We start from the raw sequence: 18,749 nt of genomic DNA on the forward strand, positions 1-18,749 counted from the left end.
CCCGGGGCCTTCCCAAGACCAGTCAGCAGGCCAAGGCCATCTGGGAGGCCCAGGATCACCTGGGACCTGCCAAGTCCTGGACATGCTGCTCAGGCCTGGAGGGCAACACCCACAGCTGGCAGTGGGATGACCAATCTCTGGGGTGGTGGCAGAGCTCTACCCATGGTCTAGGGTAGGTGCAAAATAGAGAGCTATTCAGGCGTCTCTCTCTCAGGGCCCACTGGGACATTCCAGGGGGAGATCTGGAATCCAAGAGGTCCTCATATCCTGTGTTCCTTGAGGGGCACAGACACCTGGTCCTTGGCCCCACAAATGCTTTCACTGACCTTAAGGGAGCTTTATCCTGCCCTTTCCACCCCTGGGTCTCCCTTCTTATATTCCCACCACGCTGGGCCACAGTCTGCCCATGTCCCCGTGCCTGCCTTCAAAGGCCTCTCCTGTCTCCGGATCATAGGCCTAAGTTCTCCTCTGGATCCTCTCACATTCTTTCTCCTTCTGGGCTGGTGCTGCTTCTAGAGCAGAAACTCACTGCAGCAGCCTTAGCTTCCACCTCCCAGGTCCCACTGCATCCTCCCCAACCTGTCCCTCCAGGCCCAACCCACCCCCACCCGTACTGCCTGTCTCCGGCTCCCAGAACCTGGCTGCTATATCACCTGGAGACAGGTCTGGTGGGCAGAGGCTAAGTGGCACCAAGCACCAGGTGGGCAGAGACACTCCCAATCCCTGTATTTCCTGTTTGGCCCCAGGAAGTCGTCCCCCTCCACTTTGTGGCTTCCTCTGCAAGATAGGGTAGAGCTGGATGCCATGGGATCCCACAGGATCCCTGGAAGCAGATCTGGAATAAGGAGTGGGGGAAGGGAGGTGGGCCAGGACCAGACATGAAATTGAGAGTCACATGAGTATCAAGGCAAAAGCCTATGTTTGGGACGCGACCAGTAAGGGAGCCATAGGTGTGACACTGGTCCATCTGTCTGGGTCTTTGAGTGTCTTCATTGTGCCAGCTCCTGCCGGGAATGCTCCTGCTCTTGGGGGAGCTCTGCCTGGTTCACTTGGGGCTCTTCGCCCAGAAACTGCTGACAGCAGTGACCTCCTTGGAGGGTGAGTCCCTGCTGCCTGTCACTGTTTCCTGAAACCAGAGGTGGGCTGGGCCCGTAGCTGGAGAAGGAGATGCTGGGTGGATTCTCACAGCAGAGCCTGACGACCACAGACAGCAGCTTCTCTGGTGAGCTACTAAGGTCCAGCTGCTATAGATGGACAATACTAGAATCTAAGGGTGAGCCCCAGAGGTCTGCAGGTGAGGTGTGCTCCCTGCTGGTTCTGATGTGTGCCAAAAACTTCCACAGTGGGGGAGGTTGCCAAGAAGACTTCACATAGTAGGGATGGAGGTGTCACAGAGGACATTGACACTTTAAGCCTGGTTGGAGTGATGCCTGAAAATAGAAATATTGCTCTTTTTTAAGCTGGAAATTTGTCCTCTGGACACTCCAATAACCTTGCACTGTGTCACACTCTCCAGTCCCTAGAGCTAACAGCTGCATTCTGAAGCCCCGCTGCCCCATCCTCCAGGGGCCAGGGTGAAAAGTCGAGGCCTGGGGAAGACATGGGCAGAAGGGGCTGCCGTTCCTCATCACCCATGACTGCGGGCTGTGCCTGTGGCCTTCGCGCTCATCTTGAACAACCTTTAGGGGGAGGCATCTGTTTCCCCTGAAGAGAGAAAGGAAATGGCCAGGGCCTCCAGCTTGGCTACCAAGCTGCTGGGCTTGAGAGTCCTGGCCTTTTCCCAGTGGCCTTGGCGTGGTACAGCTGTACCATGGTCCCCAAAGTGGAAGAAGGTTGCTACTGCTCCCTCTCTAGGGAGCACTTCAGCCCATTACCAATCTTGCTGATCCCTGTCCTAAATGGGGTGGCCTGTGTCACCAGAGCCTGTTACAGGGAGGAATTTCCCTGGTTTCTTGAGCCCTGGGATCGACTTCAGGAGAATTAGTGGGTGGTTATATGAAATGATAATGGCTGAAGGAAGGAAGCATAGAATATATGCAAATATAAAATAAGCACCTGCCCAACATTTGGTTTAATTGGCAAGGAAATCAGTAAGATATTTCTACTGGTTGATAAGAGAATTCAAAGTGCCCCATGTATAAGGCAGAATGGTAAAGTGAATTTATAAGTGGATATGAAATTGGCTGAATTTGAGGGGAGTGAAGTGAGGTCAATTGTTTTTTGAGGGGACAGTGATTATTTGTGTCTACAAACAAGGATCTTCTGCATTACTATCAATTATCTTCAAGTTACAGAGTATGAAATTGCTCAGAGACAGTATAGGGGCAGAGACTCCATAGAATCAGAGACTCCAAATGGCTACTTCTGCATTGAAGATACCCAGCAATGTTTTCATTCATTTCAAAATCTTCTAGTTTCCAGCTTCCTAGCAGCCAAATGAAAGAGGAAATCAGCTTCAATGTGCAGTGTCCGTAAGGACAGATATACACTAATTGTTTGCAGCAAACCTAGCTTCACACAGATTGAGACTGGCTGCCCCTTCAGGAGGGCACTCCAAAAAATGAACACAGTGAGATAGAAAGCAACATCTTCCACAATATTCCTATCACAAGTATAGTGGTGACTGTCCAGTAGCTGCTGGGGCCACGGTTCTCAAAGTGGGTCCCAGAGTAGCAGCAGCAGCTTCACCTGAGGACTTGTGCACATTTTCAGGCTCCACCTGCACTTGCTGAGCAATCTGTGTTTTAACAAAACCTCCAGGTAGCTCTGATGCAAGCTGCAGTTCCAGAGTTATGGGACAAGAGTGCTCACCCTGCCTGTCGTATTAGAATTATCTACAAAACTTTGACCTGGTGTCACTCTGGGGCTGCTCCAGGGGAATCTGTGGGTGCAGGGTGGGTTCTGTGTATCTGCGAGGCTCCCCAGCTGGCTGTACTGTGCATTCAGAAGGGAGCCCTATTGCTGTCAACAGCTGAGGCCACCTTCTGCTCCAGAGAACTCCCGACCTGCACACTGGAGCTTAGTCAAAAACTGTGAGCACCTTCCTCCCTCTGTGTCTTCAACACCAAGCACTTCCCACAGAACTGGTGGATCCCAGACCCCAAAGATCCAAACGTGGACTCATTAGACTCCACTGGCTCCTGACCTCATGGAACCAGTACCTAATGGGAACTTTGGAAGTATCTGATGGCAACTCACGTAGGCAAGAGGAACGGGGATGGTGACAGGATGGCAGTGGTGCCCGTGACCTCTGCTGTATCCCAGTCTTGGGCTGTGTTCTTCTCCGCAGGTTGTGCGGGGCTGTGGGACAACATGAGCTGCTGGCCCTCCTCTGCGCCAGGACAGACTGTGGAGGTGGAGTGCCCCAGGTTCCTGAGGATGCTCACACGGAGCAGGAATGGTAACCACGCAACCCACGGGCCTGGCAAGTGGCTGTGGGGTGGCCCGTGGGTGGGACCTCAGCAATGGGTGAAGCAGTGGGGACAGGAAGTGGGTGAAATGCTGTGAGAGGATGCTTGCTGAGGATTGGAAGCCTCACTGGGGTGGAGAGGAGGAGCGGGCGGGAGGCAGGGTCCTGGGGAAGGTGTTGGGAAGCTGGCTTTGCTTTTCTCTGATCACTGTTTAGGAATGCCCTCCCACCCTCCCTCTCTTCTGTGTTCAGTCCCTTTAGCAGCCTGGCTGTGCTTCCTCCAGCCCCTGTAACTAGGCCCCACATGGTAGTGCCAAGTGACCTGGCCTTAAGGAAGGGTCACTTCTTTCACCTCTTCTACCGGGTTTTACATATGCGTGAGCTCATTAGTCATGACAAACCCCTGCACATCACATACTTTTTTCTCAGCTCCAGTAACTCACTTGACCCAGTGAAGAGTAATTTAAAAACATGGACTAAGAGGTTTGGTACTTTGCCTCAAAGTTCTCAGCAACAGGTAGAAACACTAAGTGCCAGTTTCAAAACTGGTGCGGTCCCTGAGGGCATGGTCAATGTGGCTCTAGGCTCCCTAGATCAGAGTGGCCCTGGGATGATGTAAGGCAGGTTCATGACCTTTCGCCTTTCTTGGTGATGGTCCTTTGCAATCTCTTGCCTGGCCTGGCCTGGCCCTGCTGCTCCCTCCCTTACTTATGGAGGGCAGGAAATTCACACCCAAAAAGGCCCTTCGCAGAAACAAATCAAGAACAAAACCCAGTGGCCTTACAAAGCCAGGCAAGGAAAAGATGGCCAAGGAGACTGGTGGTCCACTTGCTATGACCGTCACAGTCACCCAGGAGAATCAACCTGAGGATCAAAGGTTAAGTTTGATCCACTATTTTTGAGGGTTAGGCCCATGGCTGGTTGGCTTGTTGTTTTGTACGAGTGATGAGGTAAAACATCATGGTGAGGAACAAAGATGGTGGGAAACAGCAGAGAGAGAGAGGGAGAAAGAGAGAGACTAATGTCCTAATTATCCCTTTCAAGGGCACACGTTCAGTGACCTAACTTCCTCCCACTAGGGCCCACCCCTCCCCATCACAGCAAACAGAGGACTAAGGTTTTAAAACATGGGACTGTGGGGTGCAATCCATACCCAGACTAAAGCAGAGTTCCTGAGCTCTGGGACAAGAGTGTAGATTCTTCTCACTGTAATTTTTTAGTATGCACAGCACAATATGCACACCATATCATGCTCTTGTGCACACAAGCACACACACATACACAGAGACTTGAGAAACGTGGTGCTGTAACTCACTGTCCCTCAGCCTCACTTGACAGCCTGCAATACAGGAATGTGGGGGACCAGGTGGAAGAGACTGAACCCCATTCTTCCATTTATTGATTTGGAACATTATCCACTGGAACAAACAAACCCCTCAGATCTCAAAGCCTCTGCACGATGTTGGCCTACATAAAATCCAAGACAGTATCTCTGTTAGCAGACAGTGTCCCCCATGTCCTGTTGCGATGCTGAGTTCCTATGTCTTTCCACTGTGGCTTCCACATCCAGGTCCAGGCTGGCTGCCGAAAGGATCAGAGGGCTATACAGGCAGGCTGAAGGCCACCCTGACAGGAATACCTCTCTGCCCGCATTCCTTCAGCCAGAACTGTCCTACAGCGGTGACACCTACCTGCAGGGGACACATGGAAATGCAGTTTAGTGGGATGCTCTTCGCCTTATGGCTCAAGTGGCTCATTGTCACTCAACCTCAATTTTTTTTTATCTATAAAGCAGTGTGTGTGTCAGGGGGTGGGGTTAATACCTATCTTGCAAGGCTGTGCTTGGAAACTGGCTAGCTGTTCTTTGTCCCTTCTCCCATGCTCTCCTTCCCTGTCCTCCTTCCACCTGAACCCCTCCTCTTTCACGTGTACACCTGCAAACTCATCAGCTGTCCTTACCTCTGCCATGACCTCTCTGCATCGGTCAGGCTCTGTGGAGCTAAGGGCCCAGGATGTGAGTGAGGAGTGGCTGACCCGGAGCGGCAGGCAGGACAGGTGCAAGGCCAGGGCTAGGCCTGGTCTCTGACTCCTGCCCAGGCTCCATCCGTGAGCTTCTCCTCTGCTGGGAAGAACTTGGAGCTCTCCCTTCCCAGCCCCTCTTCAGAGCCTCCCGGAGCTGTAGTGTCTTAATCGTCCCTCCCATAACCCTCCTGTAGAGACCAATCAAAGCCTGTGCCATCGCCACACAGGTGACCGAGTCCCAGCCCCGTCACAGACCTCACTAGTGAACTGATTAAAGTCCCACCTACCTTATTAACAAGAAGCCTGCTGTCTCCCTCTTCAGGGCCCCTCTCTTCACCCTTGAACTGCTCATGACCCACTGGGTGCCTGTTTGTGTTGCTCCAGAATGAAAGCTGGAGTCCCTGTGGCTGCCTCCGCTGCTGTTTCATCGATCCACCACACAGCGTCACTGTGGGGCCGCAGGTCCACACCGAGCCCCTGCCTGCCTGGCATTGCCGCCTGCTCCTGGGGAAGTAGGAAGGGTGGTCTTAGCCTGTTCATCCCTGGCCCCTGAGCGCTGACTGACCCAAGTGCATAGGTCAGAACCTGCCCAGCCTTGGCCCTCATCAGGAACCTTTTCTCCCTTTGACCTGCCTCTGGGTCTCATGAGACTTTCCGCCTTAACTCCCATCAGGAAGGAAAGCTTCCCCACCAGTCACACCCCGGTCCTGACTCCAGCCCGAGAGGAGTGCCCAGTGAAGACAGGGTGGTGTCCTGGACACCTCCTTTGGAACAAAGAAAAATAAATTCTAAACTTAATTCATAAATAAATTCTTTCCAAGGGTACTCACCAGATGGACCAGGAGAGGGTGAGCATCTGTGTGGGGGAGAAACCAGGGGCTGCCACCTGCCCCAGATAGTTCTCATGCCAGGACTGCCATGTCCCCTCTAGCGTGCATTCCTTTGATTCTGGAAAGGGCTTCAGCCTTCTGGATCCTTTATTAAAAAGCACATTTCTGGACGGAGTCAGGCCTGCGTTCTCTATCCGCTCTGGCTTAGCGGAGGTCTGGCTTTTCAGCAGTAGTGAGTCCTAACCTTGTTTGGGTCCTGGAGACTTGAGAATCCCATAAAAGCTTTGGACTGGCTCTTCCTCAAACTGCACATTGTGAATGCACAAATGTACTGACAGCTTTGGGGTATCCTGGGGTATACAGTGGCCTAGGTCTGGTTAAGCAATCCTTACTATGAGGAATTATGCACAGGGAAGTGGGTACCATTGCAGGGACGCCAGAGAGTACCCAACCCTATCTCTTTTGAAGCTCTGCGGGTGGCTCTGTCTGGTACTGAGTGAGGAGCCGCTGCCTGGTCAGCAGCTCTGGACACCCAGTTTGGTCACATGCAGATCTCGAGAGATCCTCATGAGATCCTTCTCATGAGAGAGCTCCCCGGCCCAGACAAACAGGTAGACTGCTTGGGGCTGAGAGCACAGAAAGCCACTTCTAGTCAGACACTATTGGCTGACCTTCGGCCCTAAGATCAGGGATGTTTGTGTTACCATCCAACAAACCCAAATGTGACAGCACTGCTCCCTTAATTCAATTTCCCTTACCTTCCTTCTCTTAATTCCAAGTTTCCTGTCCACACCTTCTTCCTTTGGAAAAGCCAAAAAATGGAGCCAGGTGCTGGTGTGGGCCCTGTTCACCCTTGTGCTGCGGGTGCTCCTTCCTGTGTGGCTCAGAGACAAAGAAGTGATGTGTGTAACAGCATACAGTGACCAAGAGGCAGCACTGGATTTTGAAGTCAGATCGGACTGCTTCTAGACCTGTGCTCTTGGCCTTCTGAAACTTTGGGCATATCCAGAGCCCAAAGGACATGGTATCCAGAGACTAGAAACCACCCTCAGACCACAGGGGGAAGCCAGGGGTGATGGGATAGATACTGGTTGGGCACGGAGGCCCAGATCTGGGCCTTGGATTTCTGGTTGGCAAAATAGGCAGGATTAGATCCGAGTCCATACAGAAAGCGCTGAGCAGAGTGGCTGGCTCTGGAACAGCCAGCTGTGTTCTCCAGCTCCATGGAACCCACTGGACCCTGATCTTCGTGAGTGGTGGCCTGGCCCCTGGAGTCCATGAGAGAGGAATATGCCCAGCCCAGTGTGTTGTTAAGGTGACCCTGGACTGGGCTCCCACACACAGGATTTGGTGATCAATGCCCTCACTCTGTGATGCCCTCACCAGCCAGCCAGGGAACCATACCTTGGTCTTTTTTGGTGGCACACGACACAGATGGCATCTGGGTCACTCAGTACAAGGAGGGCAGCTCTTCCCAGGGATGCCAGGCCTTCCCTCCTAGCCAACAGCTTCTACCCTAATCTTTGGGCTCTGGCTTTGAAAGCTCCAGTGAGCACAAGGGGTGCAGGTCAGTGATAATGTGTGTGCGTAGTGTGCATGAAGCACTGTATTTGACCCCCAGCAACACACACACACACAGACACACACACACACACACACACACACACACACACACACACGCACACAACTGCAGTGGAAAACTCCTCTCCTGTCAGTACCAGTCCTCAGACCCATTCACGTGCCTTTGTGTTTAGTCAGCCAGCCAGTGTGGAGGCCTAAGGACCCTGGGGCCCCCACTCAGGAGGCCAGAAGCAACTGTGCTTCTAGCAAGAGGAGGTAACCTGCATCTTTGTGCTGGGCATGTGGGATATCCAGAATTGCAGTTGTCTCCGTAGGGAGCCTGGGTACCATGGCCATCCCTTCTGCAAAGGGCAGCTACCTGGAAGGGTTTTCTCAGTAGCGCTCTCGTGGTTTCCAAGTGGCCAGGTGAGCATGGTGTAGAGTTAGAAACAGAACTTCCTCCCTGAGCAGGATCTGTAAGGGCAAGAGCCTGAGGAGAGTTCACTGTAGGAGTGGCCAGGTCTTGGCAACTGCCCTAGTTGCTCTGGGGACGAGAGTAAGGGTATGAAAGGGGAATGGTATTCAGTGTATGGTGGGAATTTGGGCCTTGGAGCTCAGGGTTCCAATCTCCTTTCCTCCTCACTAGGGCAAGTTACTTACCCACTGCCAGCCTCAGTTTCCCCAGCTATCAAATGATAATAGTACTTACTTGTTACCATAGAGTCTTTTATAAAAATACGGTGCCTGTTCCCCAATATTCACCTGCAGGCTTCTTGGCACCCACAGGTTCTCTGTTCCGAAACTGCACTCAGGATGGCTGGTCAGAAACCTTCCCCAGGCCTGACTTGGCCTGTGGGGTTAATGTGAACGACTCTTCTAATGAGAAGCGGGTAAGCCTGTCAAACGCCACCATGCCAGTGCTGGCACAGGGTCTGCAGCGTGACAGGGCCTGAGCACGTACAGAGGAAGCCAGCACAGGCAGGAGTCAGGGCCTGGGTTGCCTTCAGCCCCTACTTCCCCTACTCACTCAGGTACAATATCTAGCTTCATCACCTCGGGATGAAGGTCAGGAGGACTCTGGGTACTGTGAGCTTTGTTCTTTAAACCAAAAGAGAAGCTAGATGTAGTTAAATGCTCAGAGCCAGGCTGGTGTGTGAATGTGTGTAAATCCTGGCCTTGACCGTGGTGGGCCCAGAGAGAACTTAATTGCTGTGTGCCTTGGTTTCTTCATCAAGAAAATGGGTTCAAAATAATTCTGACTGCATAAGCATCAAGGGAAGCAAATGACTTAATGCAGGGAGATGCTAAGGTATATAGTTTGTGTTTGCCAGGAACTGTGGACTGAACTTCAGAGGCTCCTGTTTAGGGCCACTCTCGGGGATGGGTCACTTGTTTCTTCCCAGGACAGCCATGTCCCTAGAGACTTACATAGACTTGTGAACCCTTTAGAACTCTCTGTGGGGACAGAACTTCCCCGACATGTTTTTGCCACCAATTCTTACACATTCTTCGTGACTCTGCTTGGGACCTGACTCCAGCCCTTTCTTCTTTCCCCTTTCTCCAAGGAAAGGCCCTTCTGGGCTATGTCCCAGCATCTGACTGTGCCGTATCATGTTTGCAAAGCCTGTGTCACATGATCCCTTGTGTCTCACTAAAATTCAAGCTCCCAAGGCTCACATTCATTCACTCAACAAATATTTACTGAGCACCTATTAGGAGTGATATGCCCTGCAGTGATAGACCAGAAAATTGTACTCACTTCCAGGTCATCAGTGCCCAGCACATTGCCCAGCACCTGTAAGGTGTCTGATAAATATTAGCCATTAGGCTTGTAGTTATGACTGAGACCTTGGGTGCCATCTTCGGCAACCTGCCCTGACCAGAGCTTGTTCTGTAATCTGCCATGTGATAGCTCCTTGATGTAAGTGGTGTTAAATGCTCAGGATCACCTGGCAGATTCGAGGTTCCATTGAACAAAAGTTCTGTTTGTTCCTTGCAGTGTCCCATTTGCAGATGAGGAAATTGAAGCTAGTGGGTTTAAGGAACATGCTTATCAAATAGTGGACAGGAATTTCACCAAGTTAAGCCCCAGAGAGCCAGCATTCGGTGTCCTCTCTCTTCTGTCCTCTCACTGTTAAAGGGCGGTCCTTGGGAGGTGCATCTTTAAGCTCTTTCAATAGCTGAACACCAGTTGGGTGTTCAGGGAGAGAAGTTTGTTTGTCTCTTGGGTCGAGGTGGGGGTTGTTAGAGAAGTTTGGAGAGGGAGGATCAGAGTTAAGGGAGAAAGGATGAAGTGGGGTGGCAGGCATGCCCACTTGGGCATATTTTCTGAGATTCCTCTTTTCTAGTCAGTCCATGTTGTCCTCTCTGAAAGGGGTTAGGCAGGGGTCCAAAGAAGGGATGATCTGGTTTCTTCTCTTTCTTGTCACCTAGTTGGGGAAAATACACGAGGCCTTTGGATCTGGCCAGTGTGGAGCAGGTTAACAGTGGCCAGGAGTAATCAGGGGATGTATCCAGTCTGGGAGAGGTGGTCAGTGGGCTCTGTCCTCTGCTGATAGCCATTTGTATCACTGATTATATGAATGAAGACCAGGACTTAGGTGCATCGTCCTTGTAAAATCTACAGCTCTATGAAGTAGTAGTCTTAGGACAGGTGGCAGGCTGGCGGGCCAACAGGATGCTTTGGGTTACAAATAAATCAATAGCTAATTTAATAAGAAAGTGAGACTCATGTACTAGGGAATGCAGAAAATGGGCTTCGGAATTCTTTGATGAAGAAACACAGCAAAGCCGCCAAAGACCAGGTTGTTTCCCCTCCCTACCATCTTGGTGGTGTCATCCTGGGGTTCCTGCCATCAGTGATGGCAGCTACAGATAGCCCCATTCCTGTATCCTTAGAAGGACACCCTGGCTGTGATTCTGTCCTAAGAGCAGGGACCTTGTTTTCTCTAAATTCCAGGAAGCTTGTCCTTGAATTGCATTGGTCCAAAGTGATTTAGGCCTTCCCACCCGGAACCAATCATTGGCAAAAGACTAGGATATATGATTGGGTTGGGCTAATGGTTTTCAAATTCTTTGGTCTTGTAATTTCTTTATACCCTTAAGAATTACTGAAAGTCCCAAAGAGATTTAAGTGTTGTGATTTATATCTGTCAAAAGCACACAATGAATACACATGGCCTAGATTAGTCAGCTGGAAAGAATGAAGCCTGGAGCCTTAACCACAAGGTCTGTGGGGAGGTTGCAACTGTAAAATCCCCAACCGTGGGGCTGAAATGTAATGAAGGTTATGCAAAGCTGTGGACTTAACTCTGAGGCTGTTGGCGGGGGCTCTGGACCCTGAGTCCTCAGGGTTGGTGCACAGCTGCAGATGTTGAGAGCAGAGGATCCAAGAGTTACATTGAGGGAGTAGGGCTCTTCCTGGGTCACCCAGCCAGCAGTGACCACAGCCGCGAGACAGTGTAGGCTATTTGGCTTCACATTCTACACATGTCACCCTGAGCTTCCTTGGTCTCCTGCAGTCTGGTCCAGGAAGGAGCTGTTATGAGTTTCATCCTATATGTAGCAAGATTATAGGATGATATGTGGGTCCCTGTTGTTTCACAGGTCTTTGGTGTCCCAAATAATAGGAATCATTCATGTAAAGTAACTAAGTGCCTTTACAGCCTCTTCTCTTCATCTGTAAGAGGGGATCCTGGCTTCTGGGAGAGTGGTGGCATCGGGGAAGCTCAACATCATGTAGCTGTCATCCTGTCATTACTTCTTGTTGTCAAAAAGCTTTTCATTATGGGCTGCCAAGGTAGCTCAGTAGTACATCACTTGCCTAGCTTGTGTAAGGCCCTAGATTCCAGTATTACAAAAATAATTAGTTTTGGTGACATTAAGTCAAAAAATGTCTACTTCCACTATAACTCACACTTGAAATTTTGCCTTTCTTTGTCTTTGGGGTTAATAATTCTACTGTTTTCTTCCCCAAATTTTTTTAAAATTTTATTTTAAAGAGGATAAAACCAAGATAAATAAAACCAATCAAAAACCAGTATAAGTGATATAGGACTTTGAAACCCTACGAAATCAACCAGTTACCATAATGCTTTTTGTTGTCTTCAAAATAGCTACAGATACCTTCACACATAGGAAAAATCAAATAGAACAGAATAGGATAGAAACAATAAAAATTACACAATGAATGTAATAAAGGACATCAAAACAAGCCAATAGTAATCCAAAATGGCCACTATAATATGTCTTGCTATCTTTTAAATAGCTGCTCATGCCATCAAATGTAACATAAACAAAACATAAGAGAGAAAAATCCAACCCAACAAAATAACAAAAATGATACAGTTTCCAGGCGGGGATGGCTTTCTAGTGAGGCCTTGTTCTCTCCCGCTGCAGTCTGCGGATGGTGCTGACTCACAGAGAGAGGCTTGGGTCTCAAAGTTGTTTTCCCCTGTGGTGTAACACACCGGATTTTCTCCTACACTCTTCAAATGACACAATTGCTTTCCTCCTGAATTTCTCCAGTTTATTAATGTGCCTCTTAAAATAATGTGTCCAGACCTGGACACCACATTCCCAACATTCTGGCCTGGCCAGCTGCTCACAGCACTCCATCAGCATAACTGAGAATAGGCCTAGTTTTTTTAGCAGCTACCTCATACCCCGGACTTCATACCATCTCATTCCACTGACTTATTCTGAAGGGCAGAGAGAGGTGGAGAGAAACACCACACACTGAGTCTTCTAAATGCCAGGCCTTGTCTATATGTTGTCAGTCTTTTTTTTCCTCCCAGTCAGAATTGTGGAGCCAATTCCAAGACTGAGCACCAACTGAGCAGTGAAGGAAACTTTTAATTTTGGCCAATAGGAGAAGTGAGAGATACACTCAAAAATCAACTTTTGGACCAGTGGAAGTTGGGAAAGCTATAGATACGGAGTAAAAAAGATGAGCAGGAAGAGTAGGGTAATAAAGAAGAATAGTCATATCTTTTCTGGAGATGGGTGGAGGTTTTCTGGGAACTTGGGAGCCTCTGTTCTCCTTGTACAGCTGAGTCTGATGGTCCAGAAACTTCCCACAGGCATGGGTTGAGGGGGCTGTCCTTCAGAATGCAAATGGCATTATAAGAAACATAGAGGTCGGTGGCCAGTCACCCTGGTAGCCATCTTGGTTCTAACCAGTTTGCTTTGCCCCTGTGAAGAGGGACCTCCAGCCTAGAGGCATCTTGTCCTCAAAGATAAACAGAACTCTGGGGGTGGGATAGAAATGAGCCGTCAGGCAGGCAGTTCGAGACTGGAGCAGGCTAACGTAGATACGCCATCTGCTGTCTTACTGGCTCTCTCAACAGGCTTCAAGGTAGATATTATTACCCCTATTCTGAAGAGAGGACCCTGGGGCTTGATGAGTGACGGAACTTATCCAGGACAGACAGCTCAGGAGTAATACCCTGGGTTGGAAGGCTCATCTCCTGGCTCTAAAGACTGTGTTCTTTCTCTGCAGCGCGTTGACACGGTGGAGCTCGGGCTGTGCTAACCTCATGCGAACAGCGTCAGCCAGCTTTCCCTTCTACTACTCTTGTGTCTTTTTAAAAAAAAATTATTTTTCTTTTGTCTATAAAATAACACCCACTGTAGGCAAATTTAGAAGTACAGAAAAAATATGAAGGACAATAACAGCTTTATTGATAAACCTATAATCCAGAGTTAACCACCATTAACATTTAATGGATCTTCCTAATATGTCATATATGGGGATCAAATCCCATAAAATGGTTGCTATCTGATCATTTTGATGAACAAAAGAAGGGCAATTTCATATCATTCAACCCGATGCTTTTCTTATGGCTGGTATCACGCCACACATGTGAAATGTGTATTTTGCCTTTTCACATAACAGCAACATGTTCTGACTTCATTAAAAGCTCTAGAAGAACATTTTAGCAGTGAGAATTTCAAGTCATTTGAGTTTAAAACAATTCAGTTAACTACGCTGTTGATGGACATTTGGGGTTTTCAAATCACAAACCGTACTGTAACAAATATCTTTATGTATAAATCTGCTTTTATGTTCTGACTATAGTCCTCCATTGGTATCTGCAGAGGATGGGTTCCAGGTCCCTACAGATTCCTAAATCAGAGGATGTTCAAGTCCCTTCCATAATGTCACATCAGACTTATGCACATTTTCCTTTACACTTTAAATCATCCTAGAGTGACTTATAATGTCTAAATCAATGTAAATGCTGTTTAAGCAATTATTGCTGTGTTGTTTAGGGAAGAGTATTACGACAAAGTCTGTAAAAGCTCAGTACAAAAACAATTAAAAAATATTTCTTGTCATGGTTAGTTGAATCTATGGGTGCGCATTCCACAATTACAGAGGAATAGCTATTTCTTAAAGTTAATTCATGGAATCAAAGGGAGGACCAAAGAAATAGATATTTTGGCTGGGCATGGTGGTGCATGTCTGTAATCCCAACACTCTGGGAAGCTGAAGCAGGAGGATCACAAGTTCAAGCCCAGACTAAGTGGCTTTAGCAACTTACCAAGACTCTCCCAAATAAAAAATAAAAATGCATTGGGGATATAGCTCAGTGTGAAGGTCTGGGTTCAATTCCCACTACTGAACAAACAAACAAAGAAATGATTATTTCAAAAGTTCTTGGTATATATTTCCATATTACTTTCCAGACTGAACCAGTTCTTCTCTCCCACTATACCCTCCACGGATAGAACATTATTACTTGCATTATTTGTTCATTTGGTTGATTACAAAACTATCATTGCTTTTTAGCTCCCTTTCCTTTAGCTGATGGTTCTGATATACTTCTTTCTGGTCAGAGAATTTATCTGGAGCTTTTCAACAATGGGATTCTGGGAATCCTAGCTAAGGACACTGACAAATGGGAGCATATAAATTAAGTGGCAAAATGTGTGGGAGGATGTTAAACACAGAGCATGAGTGCTAAGAAGAAGGTGAGGGACTCTTGTACAAAGAAATCTTCATTTAAAAACAATAAACCTCTGTATAACCTGTGAAACTTTTCTATTTAAAATTGATCTTAGGTATATTACAAACTTAAGTTTACTTTCACTGGTTCCAGATAGCAGAAAAAGGACCAATAGTTGCAATATAAAAGTTGCCAATTTTACCTTCACATTAAAATAGCTGATATTGTATACCAAAATGACTGTCTCAAAAAACAGTGAGCTCCTTGTCCCTACACATATGCAAGCATAGGAGCATATTAAGCTCCTGTGTCCAGAGGTATGTGAGTGCCGCCTGTTGGTAAGGGGGTCCATAGAGTATGGATGTTTGAGTAGGCAGCAGATGACCCCCCAAGAACTGGTCCAAAGCAGAGCGTTTGGACGTTATGCATCTGTGCATGGCTTCCTTGGGTGTGAACAGCATAGCAGCCAGGGCTGGGGGCTTACCCTGGCGGAAGCAGGTGCACTGAGGCACAGAGGGGCTGGCCAGGTGGTTGGGCAGGGCTGACGTACATCTCTCCTCAGCACGCGTTCCTGCTGAAGCTGAAAGTCATGTACACCGTGGGCTACAGCTCCTCCCTCGTCATGCTCCTGGTTGCCCTCAGCATCCTGTGTGCTTTCCGGTGAGAACAGACTGCCATGTCTTATCTCTAACCCCTTCTGAGGCAGACTTTTGGTCTCTGCTTAATGGCTTAGGACAGAAAGAGGCAGGTCTGGGTGGGCTGCCTTGTTATCTCTCCATCTGAATATTTCCCAGGAAAAACTGATTTCTGGGGGCCACATTAAATCTATTCCTTCAGCATTCAGTGAACACTAGTGAGACTTTAATGAGGCCAGCTGCTTCACATCTATTATTTCTAATTTTCTCAGGACGTGGTAAAATGGCTGTTACTACCTCCACTTAGCAGGTGTCTAGTGGGACTCTCAGTTGCCAGAGACAGAAATCCACCTCAGAGCAGTTTTAAGAAAAACGTCACTGTTGAGTTCAGGGGCATCTACTTTAGTCACGGCTGGGTGCAGGTGCTCAGGGCCACAGCAAACCTGGGTCTGTTTCTCTTCATTCCTGAACTCTGTATTGGTCTCATCCAGGGCAGGCTTTTTGCAGAGGTGGAAGGGACAGCCAGCAGCAGCTTAGGGGCAGATTTTACCAGCTCAGCAAAACCAGGACAGACAGCCTCTTTCCCTTTGGTTCTAGTACAAGTTCCAAGGAGTTCTGTAGGCTCAGTTAGGTCACATGCCCCACTCTGAACCAACCATTATGGCCAGAAATGGAGAAAGATTTCTGATTGGTCAGGTCTTTCATCCAGTCAGCCCCAGTTAAAGTGTAATGTGTTCTCCATAAGAAATCTGGTGTCTGGGGAACAAATAACAGCCTTTGGGGCTTTACAACAGAAGAACCAATATTGAGGGCCAGAGATGATGGCAGGATAGAATATATGTTGGCCCTACACATTTAGCTTTAAAAAAAAAAAGACCCCCCCCCCCAAACCAAACCCTACAGTATGGATGCCATTGGGCAACTGGGGCTGGGGGTCCTCTTGCAAGTTGTTCTAACAGAGTTGTGACCCATAAGGGGCTGGTATCCAGGGCCTCAGTTTCCCCAGGATGGGCAGGCAGGGCAGGCCTGGGTGAGTCCCCATAGCCTTGCTCTCTCCCTCCAGGAGGCTCCACTGCACCCGCAACTACATCCACATGCATCTGTTCATGTCCTTCATCCTGCGTGCCCTGTCCAACTTCATCAAAGATGCTGTGCTGTTCTCCTCAGAAGACGTGACGTACTGTGATGCCCACAGGGTAACATGCCTGCCTCTCCCAGCCTAACTTTAAAACGGGTCTAAGCCCAGTTGTGCTAAAGCTTTCTCCTTCCAAATGCTCAATTTGCAACAATTACTGATTTGCAACAATTACTCTGTGTCACTTAAGAATCATTTTACCCTGGAATAGCAAAAGACCACTCATCAGAGGTTGAAACAAGTGGTGGATATTTCCCACATAAGCAGCTCATAGATGGAAAATCCAGAGATGCACAGTGTCTCTGATGTTATGAAAGACAGAATCTGTTTCTGCTCTGCCATCCTTAGGGGAGGCCTTGGTCTCAGGCTTTATGCCTCATGGTTGTAATATGGCTTCTGCAACGTCTGGCTTCATACCCATGATCTAGTAAAGGAGGGAGGTCAAAGGTCAAGCATTTTGCTTTCTAGGAGGCTTCTTTTTCTCCCCAAAGACTCCTCCCTATACTTTACTGACAAGAACTGTGAAAACTGGGAGATTCTTTTATTGTCACAGTCTCTGTAGCCGAGGCTAGCAAGGGAGAGAGACTGGAAATTGAGCCTGATTCAGTCAAGCTAGCTGCCACTTCCCTCCAGTCACATCTGTTTGGGTTGGAGAGAGGGGTGGGAGAAGAGAGAGAACACATTTGCTGACTCATACTAAGTAGCATCTTGCAAGAATCTGTGTCTCTCCAGGATCAAACAAGAGGCCCAGCCTGGGAGACTTCAATTCCGCCCCCTCCCATAACTGAGCAACATTGGCCAAGTCTGGCAAGGCCCGGTAGGGAAACTTCTCAGGTTTCACTAACCATTAGACTCACAAGCCAGGCTCTGGGAAGACCATTAACACAGGACCACGGCTGGCCAACAGTGGGCTCCTGGACCCTCTTCTTGCATGGGTTTTTGTCCCATAGTAGTCCATGCACAGTTCTAGAGCTATCCCAGGAAATGTCTTCTCCCTGGAGGACAGCTCAGCACAAGGAGGAAGATTCGCATAGTGCAGGAGCTAGAGTGGCACTGGGGTGGCGGACTCCGCTCCATAATGCCCTGGGCACAGCCCAGGCAGCCCTGCAGGGGACATACCATTGAAAGAGTCACCCAGTGTGGCTTCCCTCTTGGTTATTTGGAGGTCTCCAGTCTGGGTGACATGTGCCAGTCAGGGGTCTTTTCACCACAGTCACTGTTGCCACCTGGCAGAGCTGGCACAGCCCTTCACCTTGTTTCCAGGGACACTGAGCTTAGAGAGCTTGTCGTCACCTTGGCTCAGAAACTCCTTCCCTCTCTGACCTTCAGAGTCCTTATCAGACTAACGAGGGAGTTGGGTAATATCAGATACAACTTTTCAAGAGGAAGAATTCTTCCTCACCAAGTCTGGCAGCTGGTTCAAGAATTTAAAACTACTTCCTGTGATGCCTCCTTGGCCATCTTGACTGAATCCATGGGCCTGTGGACTTCTCTAGAAAATTCTGTGGGCCTGGTCTCCTGACAGAGAAAGGCCACAAGAGATAGATTTGAACCCCGAGGCTTTCCCTGTGGCCTGGCCCTGCTTCTGCCTTGCCCTGCTGCTTTCTTTGTGGCTGGTCACCGGAGGAAAGCCCATCGCCACCTAGCCTGGCCTCACCTGCCTCTCTCTGTCCAGGTGGGCTGTAAGCTGGTCATGATCTTCTTCCAGTACTGCATCATGGCAAATTATGCCTGGTTGCTGGTGGAAGGCATCTACCTTCACACGCTTCTCACCGTCTCCTTCTTCTCACAAAGGAAGTGCCTTCAGGAATTTGTGGCCCTTGGATGGGGTATGTTTCTCTACCGCATCGGATGTGTGGTAAGCAGGACAGGGACTGAGCTGACATATGGATCTGGTTTCTAGTTCCAGCTCCACATCTAACTAATTTTTCTAATTTTCAGCAAGTTGCTTAATGTTTAGCTTTCCAGTCATTTATCTGTAAAATGGAAATATAGCTAAAATTCACTCCCAATTTCTGACACCCAAAGCCATTTCCAATTTGGTTCTACCCAATATTTGTTGCCTTCTCTTCATAACCAGTTCGTCTTTCTTCATAAGTCGTCTTTCTTGCTGTATGCATCAGGAAACTTTCAAATGCTGATATCAAAAGACTATACAAGAAAAGGAAATTAATTGATGTAAATGACAAGCCCAGGGATCACCCACCT

General features: G+C 48.6%; 1 protein-coding gene and 1 long non-coding RNA gene across 2 annotated transcripts in view; one reads left to right on the forward strand and one right to left on the reverse strand.

Annotated features, from left to right (window-relative positions):
- The window catches only part of Sctr (secretin receptor), a 65,336-nt gene that overhangs the window by 27,043 nt on the left and 19,544 nt on the right, over positions 1–18,749 (forward strand). The window contains exons 3-7 of the mRNA XM_003478611.4: positions 3,290–3,400; positions 8,608–8,711; positions 15,334–15,431; positions 16,470–16,602; positions 18,217–18,370. Coding sequence (XP_003478659.1) covers positions 3,290–3,400; positions 8,608–8,711; positions 15,334–15,431; positions 16,470–16,602; positions 18,217–18,370 — 600 coding nt within the window. The remainder of the gene's footprint in view (positions 1–3,289; positions 3,401–8,607; positions 8,712–15,333; positions 15,432–16,469; positions 16,603–18,216; positions 18,371–18,749) is intronic.
- LOC134478263 (uncharacterized) lies at positions 4,771–6,861 on the reverse strand. Its single transcript, XR_010050762.1, has 3 exons — positions 6,262–6,861; positions 5,715–5,935; positions 4,771–5,096 (listed from the first exon to the last, which is right to left on the reverse strand). It is a non-coding gene; the product is annotated as an uncharacterized LOC134478263 (long non-coding RNA).

Source organism: Cavia porcellus, unplaced genomic scaffold, assembly GCF_034190915.1.
Source record: "Cavia porcellus strain 051 isolate PalLab524CR breed Dunkin Hartley unplaced genomic scaffold, mCavPor4.1 scaffold_12, whole genome shotgun sequence".
NCBI lineage: Eukaryota > Metazoa > Chordata > Mammalia > Rodentia > Caviidae > Cavia > Cavia porcellus.